The sequence below is a fragment of the Capra hircus genome, chromosome 8 (assembly GCF_001704415.2).
Source record: "Capra hircus breed San Clemente chromosome 8, ASM170441v1, whole genome shotgun sequence".
NCBI classification, from domain to species: domain Eukaryota; kingdom Metazoa; phylum Chordata; class Mammalia; order Artiodactyla; family Bovidae; genus Capra; species Capra hircus.
This window is the reverse complement of record NC_030815.1, coordinates 73,657,322-73,668,305: the sequence shown is the minus strand read 5'-3', so window position 1 is coordinate 73,668,305 and position 10,984 is coordinate 73,657,322. Positions and strand designations below refer to the sequence as shown.

The 10,984-nt window shown below is 45.8% G+C and overlaps 1 protein-coding gene across 2 annotated transcripts in view; it reads right to left on the bottom strand.

The window, feature by feature from the left end:
• DPYSL2 (dihydropyrimidinase like 2) overlaps positions 4,595 to 10,984 on the bottom strand; it is a 115,948-nt gene continuing 109,558 nt past the window's right edge. For both annotated transcript variants that reach the window (XM_005684031.3, XM_018052355.1), the window contains exons 12-14: positions 8,449 to 8,628; positions 7,188 to 7,353; positions 4,595 to 4,870 (exon numbers count right to left, since the gene is read on the bottom strand). In XM_005684031.3, coding sequence (XP_005684088.3) covers positions 4,779 to 4,870; positions 7,188 to 7,353; positions 8,449 to 8,628 — 438 coding nt within the window. In that variant the 3' untranslated portion in view covers positions 4,595 to 4,778. The remainder of the gene's footprint in view (positions 4,871 to 7,187; positions 7,354 to 8,448; positions 8,629 to 10,984) is intronic.

Below are 10,984 nucleotides of genomic sequence, written 5' to 3'. Positions count from 1 at the left end.
GGAGTGACAGAAACAACCATTAGACATGTAAGCTCAATCAGTCAATCCTAAAGGAAATCAATCCTGAACGTTCATTGAAAAGACTGATGCTGAGGCTGAAGCTCCAATACTTTGGCCTCCTGATGTGAAAAGCCAACTCATTGGAAAAGACGCTGATGCTGGGAAAGATTGAAGGCAAGAGAAGGAGGTGACAGAGGATGAGATGGTTGGATCGCATCACTGAATTGATGGACATGAGTCTGAGCAAACTCTGGGAGATAATGAAGGACAGGGAAGCCTGGCGTGTTGCAGTCTGTGGGGGCACAAAGTCAGACACGATTGAGGGACTGGAAAACAATGTAAGGTCAGGGTGAAGTCCACTGCTCATCCGATCTCCCGAGGGATGGACCCTAGAGACCTGTGAACAGCCAGACAGGCAATTCTCCCATCTTGCCCCCTTCTTCCCTGGGGCATCCACCCTTGGGTGCCAACCGAGGTCCCTGGTGTCCCCAGATCTTGAGATGAAACTTAACATCATCACTGAAGGAGGTCAGGCCATTTCCCTCTTGTTTGTTTGTTCAATACTGGATTTGTAAGTTTGGGGGATCTGCCTTCTCTTACAGGATATGGGTACTACAGGAACTTATCAGACAATATAACCTTCAACTCATATCAACACAAAAATATTTCCCAAAAGACATGCATTCCATATGCTTTTTCTAGATGCTCCAACAGCTGTCTGTGGATTAAATCGCACCACCAGTTATGAACCTGGTCCCATTGTTCAGCCATGTGGCACCCACGGGACGCCCCTCTTTTGAGGACCCACTCTCTGGCCACCCCCTTTCAATTCCCTGGGTGGAACTTGGACACATGGGCAAGCAGGCCTGAGCACTTTACATGGGGTAGAGCCAAGGGGGGGTTAGAGGAAGGGTGGGCTGCGGGCCTGTAGTCTCATACATGTCAGGTGGACATTTCTACCCTTCTCTTCAGGACCGGTTCAGTTCCCCTAGATCTTGGTGCCTTGCCATCAGCCGGCATTGATGGCAGGATGACAGCCAGCCCAGAGACGCAACGCCATGGTCCTTGGACCCGGGACTTGCCCTTGGGGCTGAGCACCAGGAATCTGTATTCCTTTGGAAGGACTTATTTCTCTTTGGGTCACTGTGTTATATGGTCTTCTGCCCATGTTTCCTTTTTTTTCTATTTGTTGCTAGAACATTCAGCATTCCCTCACAAATTTACAACCTCATGACATTGTGCTGTACCAACCGAACTCAGACCTTATCTGATTTTTCCTGCTCTTAATTTCCCTTTACTCAAACACCCTGTTTTTACAAGCTTGGCAGAGTGTGTGTATTTTTGTAAATCACCTCCTATCCTGTTTGGACAGGGCTGGATAGAAGAGGAAGAGTTCATCAACCATACAATGGGCACAGAGGAGCCCCACTCACATACCCGATTCATTCAGTGTTTTGCGAACCAATGAATCAGTAATACCGCTGCTAGTTAATAAGGTAACTGTGAGGACTAAGCATCAGTAGGTGGGAGTGGGCATGGCTCACCATGCCCTCCAGATGTGCATTCTTGGCACCTGCCTGCCAGGGATAAAGGAACGCCTGCTTCATATCCCTGGCTTGTGGGATCTTAGTTCCCCGACCAGGGACTGAATCCAGGCCCTCCCCAGTGAGCACTGAGTCTTAACCACTGGACTATGAGCTCCTTGACTGAGCTTTTGATGCAGGCCCACATATATCAGTCTCTCATCTTCTATACCTTTCTGAGGCTTAAGGATTTTCAAGGGTGAACAAGCTCTAAGGATGAGGAGAGCCCAAGGGGGTCACCACACTAACCCACGTGGTCCCACCAATTTCCACTTCCCAACTTGTGTTTGGAGCTCGATCCGGGAGGCTCCCTTGGCCTGTCTTAGGGTGGAGTCCACGAATTTCTGAGACTCAGGGCTCTGTTCAGAATTAAACCTCAGTGGCCTGGACAAGATTACCAGAAACACGCAGTGAAAACTTCTGAATTAGCACAGTCATCAAAACAAGTCTGAAGACATCCAGAAAGTTCAGGAGAGGGAAGTTTTGAAGGAGGCCTGAGTCAAGCAGCCTGCCTCCTTGAACATCTCAACACAAGACACACCCTGAAACAACCACATTTTGCTTTATTAGGCGTTCCATGGTAATATAACACAGAGTTCTTAAGGAATAATAAACACGAGACTTGTTTTGTTGGGTTTTTTTTACCATAATTATTTTGCCATTGAGACAGTGGTTACAAAAAAAAAGGTACTCTTCTGGCTACACATGTAATGAGCTTTAGCACTGAAAGTTCCTCCACTCGTGGGTCACAATCACAATTCCAAGGATTAAAAACCATCTATGATTAAATCCTACATGGTTGAGAGCATCAAGTCACTGCAGTTACTCAGTTCTGAGACACTGTTGATTTATTTTAGCATTTACACATGACATTCATTTAACAGACACACAAAGCAAGCCAACAGGAAAACATGCTTACACAGCCTGCAGAAATCTTCAGGTTTTAAGTTGTCTCAAGGAAACAATCGAAAGAACCAAGATGAGCATCATGGAAAAACAGGAAGACTCAAGTGAAGAGAAGAGAGCTGCAAGTGTTTCTTAGAATTGAAACAAAAATCTTTCTTTTTTTTTTTTCTGACTGGTTCAATTTCCCTCGCAGTGCAGGTGAGAAAAAAATAAAAAAAACAAATATATTAAGTTAACCAATGATTCTTTAAAAGTGCAATTTCCTTTTAAAATTACAAATAAACAACAACACCAACAAAAAGAAATAAACCCCAACCATAACCCCAAAGGCAAAACGTGTGTGGAGAGATAAGTGTCGTGATGGGATGAGCTATTTTTTGATGTTACGCTTTATGAAAGCAGATTTGGTTTTATAAAAGCCTGCAAACGTAACATGGCTTAGGAGGACCTGTAAACACGTTTGGAAGAAGATGCAACACAGCTCAACAAAGACAGGAACAGCCACAAGGCAGCTAGTGGAAAGAGTGTCTGAGACCAGGAGAGGGTAGGGTGTGGACACAAGGTCGCCTGTGGTCTTTAAGAGGCCACACATCAAATTTACAAGTTTTTTTTCCCCACCACAACTCTGACTCACAAAACAGATTTTTCCTCTTGCAAATTAAAATTGTCTTTTTTTTTAAAACTCTTCATTGAATTTGCCACAATATTGCCTCTGTTTATGTTTTGCTTCTATGGCCCCGAGGCATGTGGGATTCCAGCTCCCTGACCAGGGATCGAACCCACACCACCCACGTTGAAAGGCAAAGTCCCAAAAACTGGACCACCAAGTAAGTTTCCTAAAATGGTCTTTAAGCCAAACTTCCCATGGACTTTCTGAGTTTAGGAGACCTCCGTATATTGCATGGTGTCTTTCTAAATAACTGGACAAGAAAAAAAATTTTTTTTCTCCAAAGTGAGAAGCCCAGTGTACTCTGGTGCCCCCAAAGATATTTAGATGGGAAACAGCAGCCCTCAGAGCCAGCCTCCATCAGCTCAGCACCACTTTGCTGGTGGCTGGCTGGAGATTGGGTGGCTCACAAGTTACAAGATCTGTCAGGAGGCTCGACTGACAGATCTGATTATATCTTTAGCCCAGTTAGCACTGCACAGGGGAAAATCTCTCAGGTCCTAGAGTCTCAGACTTCTCCAACATCTCGGCACCGTTTGAGGTCTATTCTGGGCCCACGTGTGACACCGTGCGTAACTCAGCCCTTCCCTGCATATGGGGAGCGTCTCAAACTCAAAGGCACATCCTGGGGATATGAGTGGGTAGCACGAGTTTTATACAGACTAGGACAGCATCTTACAATGGTTTCGATGACGAAGCTCACATCTTTCCAGGCAGGTTCTTAGGACCACAGTACAATGGCAGACCTGGTCACTGGCAAAGATCATGGGAGGAAAACAAAAACAAAAACAGCATGGCAGAGACAAGCGCTGGAGGAAACACGAAGAAAGAGCAGACATGTGAACCTATCCATGAATGACAAGGCGAGAGGGAGAGAGTGCGGGCAAAAGAGAGGTAAAGAGAGGAGAAGGGAATCCTCAAAAGACTTCATCTGCAGCAAAAATCTAGGCCAGAAAGAAAACCTTTCCTTTATTAACACTTGACCCAGAAGACGATGGAATGGCAGTGTGGATGCTGTGCAGCCTCTTAGGAGGGAGATGGTGAGTCTGCCCACCACCCTGAATCAGCTTGATGGTTACACAATTGCATCATTAGGACGTCCAGTTCAAACCCCTTGTAGTAATAATGAATTAGGCTTTCCAATTTTGTATTTAAAAAAAAAAAAATCTCCCCCCTCCCCTACCCACCCTACCCTAAGCCCCAGAAAGAAAACTCTGCTAAAACTTTTAAAAAGAAAAACGGCAGCTCTGGGCAATTCACTTTATCTTCCCCTCCCCCGATGACCAGGAAGACGATAACAAATACAACACGGGTTGGAGATGAGAAACACCCTCACTGTGATTTGCTTTGTTTCGCATGTCTGAGTGTTGGATGCGGTTCTGTGTACGGGCTTGGTGGACTCAGGGTGTGATATTCCTAGATGTGTAGGGAGGTGGGTGAGCAAAATAGGTGACTCCGGGTGAGGGACGGAGAGTGGGGGCTCGAGAGGGAGCCCCAGGAACTGGCTGCCCCACAGTAACTATCACAGGCTCCTAAAAAAAAAAAAAGGAAGGAAAGAGGAAGGAAGAAAGTCTCAGAAAGTCCTCAGGTGTCCCATCCCCCGCTGACGGCAGCCCTGAACTCTAGCCCAGGCTGGTGATGTTAGCACGGCCACCAGGGGGCGCCACGATGCGCTGGGTGGTGCGGCGAGGGATGTTGTCATCAATCTGGGCACCTGGAGAGGAGACAGAGGGTCAGAGACAGTTACCCAGGTCCCTGCTTTAAACCAAAATAACATGGCTTTTTTAAAAAAATTAATTTTTGTTGAAATAGAGTTGATTTACAATGCTGTGTTAGTTTTAAGTGTACAGCACGGTGATTCAGTTAACGTATATACATATATCGATTCCTTTTAAGACTCTTTTCCTATATAAGTCACTACAGAGTATTGAGTAGCGTTCCCTGCGCTATACAGTAGGTCCTTATTAGTTATCTAATTTATATACAGTAGTGTGTATATGTTAATCCCAATTTTCCAACTTATCCCTCCCCACCTTTCCCCCTTGGTTTCCACATCTGTGACTCTATTTTCTGTTTTGCAATGAAACAACACAGCTTAGGAGAAAACCTGTCCGGCCCATTCATTGTCCTTCTAAAACCTCACTTAAAGGATAAGCCACAAAAAAAGGACGGGCCTCAAGTGGCCTAAGAATCACAGATGGTATAAAGTCGTCCTTGTAAAAGCTAGTTGGATCCATTACCTGAAAAGTAAAACTATATATAAACTAACACCACATTTCAGGCTTTTGAGCAACTCAGACTACATCCTGTCCCTGTTCTCAGTAGGTCAATTAAGTGTGGCTTTTCCAAAGATACACTCTGTCCCCCTAACACTATTCATCTTCTGTGTAATCAAAGATAGGACTCATCACTTAATATAGAATATAGTTAATATATAGTTAACATATAGTTCGCTGTGCTATGCAGTAGGACCTTGTTGCTTATCCATCCTATGTGTAACGCTTTGCATCTGCTAATCCCAAACTCCCAGTCCTTCCCTCTCGCTTGGCAACTGCAAGTCTGTCCTCTACATCTGTGAGTCTGTTTAAGTTTCATACATATAGCACAGGGAATATATTCAATATCCTATGATAAATCATAATGGAAAAAAATATGTAAAAGAATGTGTCTATGTATAACTGAGTCACCTTACTGTACCGCAGAAATTAAACGTAAAGTTGTAAATTGACTACACCTCAATATATATTTTTAGAAAAAGATAGGAGTCATGATGGTCTTTATGTTTTGGGAGGTTTTTTTTGTTTTTGTAATAATTAAATTTATTTTCCACTGAAGGATAATTGCTCTACAATATTGTGCTGGTTTCTGCTGAACATCAACATGAATCAGCCATGGGTACACCCATGTCCCCTTCCTCGAGCCTCCCTCCCACCTCCTTCCCCATCCCACCTGGTCTTTATGTTTGAATGGCCTGGTGAAAGACAGTACAGATAGTATCATGTAACATGGATTACTTTATGGAAAAACTAATGCTCATTATTTTTAAATTCTTTGCAAATGGGTAATCTCTATATGGCACCTTTCTAAAACCCAGTATATCTGACCAAAAAAAGTTTCTAATTCACTGTTTCCTTAACCCATCATAGAGATCCGGGTACACATCTGTGACTCAGGGAGCTGGAAAAATAGAAGATTTCTAATCACTGGCCAAATGAAGGATTGGAAAGAAGTTCAAGTAGGGAAGCTCTAAATCTGGACTCTTTTCCTCTCACCTTTCCTGATGTCACATATTTTATCCAGACTAATAGCTAACAATTATCAAAGGACTCGAGTCTAAGCATTTTATATGTATATTAAATCACCTAATCTTCACAACAACCTTAAGAGATAATTACTACCATTATACCCATTCTACACATGAGAAGACCAAAGCACAGCTTGCATCTGGGCTGCGAAGTTAAGCTGTTTAAACTCTAGACTCCACAAGCTGAACCACTCCAATTTACTGCATTTGTGAGGGAGAGGAGAGTCCTAAAACACCACAATATCCTTTTCCACGATGGACATAATACAATGAAAAAATGTCCTCTGATATCCTGCTCAGTGGTAAAGAACCCGCCTGACAACGCAAGAGACATGGGTTCGATCCCTGGGTCGGCAAGATCCCCCGGAGAAAGAAATGACAACCCACTTCAGTATTCTTGCTTAAAAAATCCCACGGACAGAGGAGCCTGGTGGGCTAGAGTCCACAGGGTCGCAAAGAGTGGGACATGACTTAGTGACGAAACAACAAAAACACTGTCCTGGACATAGTGCAGCCATCAGAACATTATATGTGATACAGACTCATGTCAAGATTCTGAAAGGCAACCCACCATCTGCTGTGAATCACATCTCTAGTGAATTACATCTTTGGGAGAATGGGTCTATCATTCATTTCCACTTCTTCTTCTACAAAAGTGATGCCCACCCCACCAGCAACATGGAGCAAGGCCCTGCAGAAGCAGGCTCTGACCCAGCCATAACCATACCAGACAAGCTGAATCCAGACTGGTGCAGGTTCCGGACAGGTGGGGCCTGCTGCTTGGCCGGAGACGTCTTAGCCGAGGAGGCCGGAGTGACCGTCTTGGGTGTCACCGACACCTCGCACACAGGTCCGTCGTACAGACCGCGGGGAACCCCTCTCAGCTCTGCCAGCTGCAAAACAAAAGAACCCTCAACTCAGGCCACATTCACAGAGGATACCTACCTGGCAACTACCTGCCTGATGGGGAAGTAACAGGTGCCAGGATGGCCCTGTGGGATTTTGGGGTGGAGGGCTCTCTATGGAAGAATATGGCAGGGACAGATATCAGCACGCAGCCAGCACCCCAGCTCCAGTGCAAAGCTTCCTTAACATAGGTCCCATAAAAACTGATGAGGCGCTTCCCTGATGGCTTGGTTGGTAAAGAATCTGCCTGCAATGCAGGAGACCTGGCTTCAATCTCTGGGTTGGGAAGATCCCTTGGAGAAGGGAAGGGCTACCCACTCCAGTATTCTTGCCTGGAGAATTCTAAGTACCCTGGCAGGCTACAGTCCATGTGGTCGCAAAGAGTCAGACACGACTAAGCAATTTAACACACACACACACAGGGAACTTGATCCCACAACTAAGACCAAATGAAGCCAAATAAATATATAAAAAAAATTTTTTTAACTGATGAACAGTTCTTCCCATTTTCTCCCAAGGCACTTGAGCCTAAACTTCGTAGGAATTCTCAAACATGTTGTGAAGAGGGTCTGGTCACATGTTCAAGATCTGGCCCCAGAGCTTCCAATCTTACTCTACCTTTAATTCCAACAGTTCCACCCATTCCCTGCCTCACGGTCCTCAAGCACCAGTGCTGGAGAGCATTCACCACGTCCTAAATACACTCTACATTTTCTATGCTCATAACCTTGTCTCTACCTAATTCCCTTGTTTCCCTTCTTTGACTTGTTCAACTTCTACTTAACCTTCAAGACCCAACTCAAAATGCCCTCTCCCCATGTTACTTTCTCTTATAACTGCAGCAGCAGTTCCCTCCTCTGAGCCTCATCACAGTACACAATGCAGTCTCACATTACTCTGGCTGGCTGCAGACATGCCTGACTCCTCCACTGGCATACTAAATTCCAGGAATAAAAAGACCATGTTTCCCTTCTCCCTAAATCTTCTGTACTCACCTCATCAGTTTGACTCAGGGTGCTCCATGTTAATGGAATTGAACTTTATCCATGAGAGAAACCACTCCTAAGATCAGAGGTACTCACCCTGCTCCTTGCCTTGATACGCTTGTAAACGAAGTCAGGGAAGGGCTTCCGGGGGATGTAGCGCCCAGAGCCTTCGGTGACATGAAGGGTGCCATCCTCCAGGACAATCTTCCCCTGGCTGATGACCACCAGCGGGGAGCCACGGCACTCCATGCCTTCGAAGATGTTGTACTCAAGAGACTAAAAGGGAGGGAACATAGTAAACTTCAGAATTCGCCCTCCGTCCTGGCAAAATCTCATCAATCTGGCAGTACTCACTGCCCAGCCATCACTCAGAAGAAAGAAAAGCCCAGAGGTGGGGTCCCTCTCCAACTGACCACTCACCAGGACTTCATCACTAGGTCTAAATTCTGTCTGAGTTTCAGCACACACACACAAAATTGAGGGGCAAAAATCACAGAAGAGAAAGGTTATATAAAAAAGCAGAGGGGTTTGCAAATGCCACACGAATATAAGAAAATGATTCCTCATATAAGCGGTGACTTTGCTCTCACTAACTCAGGCTCCAATCAGGTTAAAACCCCAAGAAGCCTTCTCTGACCAAGTTCTAAATTTAATCTTGAAATGAGCCATCCACGAGTCGTTTTTCCCACTGGTTCGCTTGGTTTTCCAATCAGTTAGCGATGTGGTTAAACTGAAGTTGCTAAATGAAAGGACTGTGGTAACTCCAGAGACATGCCATCGATAAAATGCTTGAGGTTTAATTTCCCAACAAGGCAGGCATCCTTTCGGTTCCAAGCCTTTCATGGTGAAAGGGGGATGTATCTGTGTGCCCTCTTGGAAAACATTTGGGGTCTCTGTTTGAGTGAGTTTGTTGCTGCGATAACAGTAAAAGCTTCACGTGTCACCGCCCCACCCCACAGCCTCAGCTCCCCCACTGCTCCTTCTCCAGATTCCAGACGCCTGTCCTGCTCACAGGTACAGCTGCCTGGACCTGTAGAATTAACAGGCAGCTCCATGACAACCCACTCGAGTACTCTTGCCTGGGAAATCCCATGGACGGAGGAGCCTGGCAGGCCACAATCTATGGGATTGCAAAGAGTGGGCCACGATTGAGCAACTAACAACAGTTTCCATCCATAAAAAGCAGCTGGGCTTCTGGGGAGATTCGGACCAGGTTATCAGCACTGAAGAGTCAGTCTGTGAAGAGAGCTGATGCACTGCCATTCAGAGCAACATCGCCTGCTTAGTGCAGGGGTGGTGAGCATGGAGAAGCCCCAGGCTGGCCCATCAGCTCACACTGGACCTGTGGGGTTGACTGAAAACAGCAACGAAACAGCCCTGCTCTGTGACTCAAAGGAGTAACGTGAAAGCTTCTGGAGGAATAAGAGGAAGAGACACCTGCGGGAAAGAAGCCAACTCTGCACATGGATTCCCAGGACCACAGTGTGTGCCCCCAAGCCCTTCATCGGTTCTAAGACACTGGTCCCTGAAATGAGCCTGTATCTCACAGCACATGGAGCTGCCCAGTCAATGTCAGCCTAGGCTAAGCTGAACCCTTCCAGGGGATTGGAGTCAGCTTTTCCCACTGGCCTGGGGGGTTCCCAAACCTGTAAAATATAACAGGAAAATCTCACCCTCTGTTTTTTTCTGGACTGCTGCTGGACACAGCTTGCATAAGCCCCAGCTTTCAATTCAGATTCTCCAAGAAGCCAGTATTGCCCTCTCTGCACCAAAACCCGGGATCAAGAAAGGCAAGATTCTTTGCCATCCCTTCTGTACCTGGCAGATCCAGCTCTCATGTATCCCGTGCTCAGCACAAGCTGGCCCTTGGCAGCAAAGCATTTCATTTTAGAGCAGTATCCTATTAGACTCCTCCTTCTGGACGTGTTTTCTTTCATAGCAGTACCTAAACACAGTATCTTAAAATTGGTGGCACCTTAGATCTGTTTGAAATCTAGAAGTTGTATGACTCCGAGCTTTAATCTTGCCTCAGACCTTCAGTGTCTTCACCTGCCTCCTTCGCAAGGCTCATGTAGAGATGATAACACAAGAAGCGTTATATGGGAAAGAATTCTGTCTGCTCTGAAAGGACCTTGAAAAAGGTTATCATTGAAGGGCTGAATCAAGTCCCAGCTCTTTCATGTCCCCCCACAGTTAACTGTCTACACAAGCGCCTCTCATGCCCTCCTGTAGTCACAGAGACAACCCTGGCCATGGGGCCAGCAGCCCCGGGGTCCACATCCCAGGTCTGCCATTTGCCAGCTGTATGACTTTGGACAAATCCCTCACACTTCTCTGAGACTCAGCTGCCTCATCTCTAAGGGGACACAGCCCATTTTACAGGAATGATGCTAGGATCACAAGAAATAAAAGGAACAAAATCATCTAGCCCACTACTCAGCATTATGTAGGCATTTAGAAAATCCCTCATTCACTGTCTGGGTCTTTATTGCACTTTCCCAATAAGATTGCAAGCGGCAAAGACATCCTGAGATGCACATGTTGAGTTTAGCTGCCCAACAATGACTGATCTCATGGGACTTCACTGGTTGTCCAGTGGTTGGGACTTCACCTTCCAATGCACGGGGGCTGA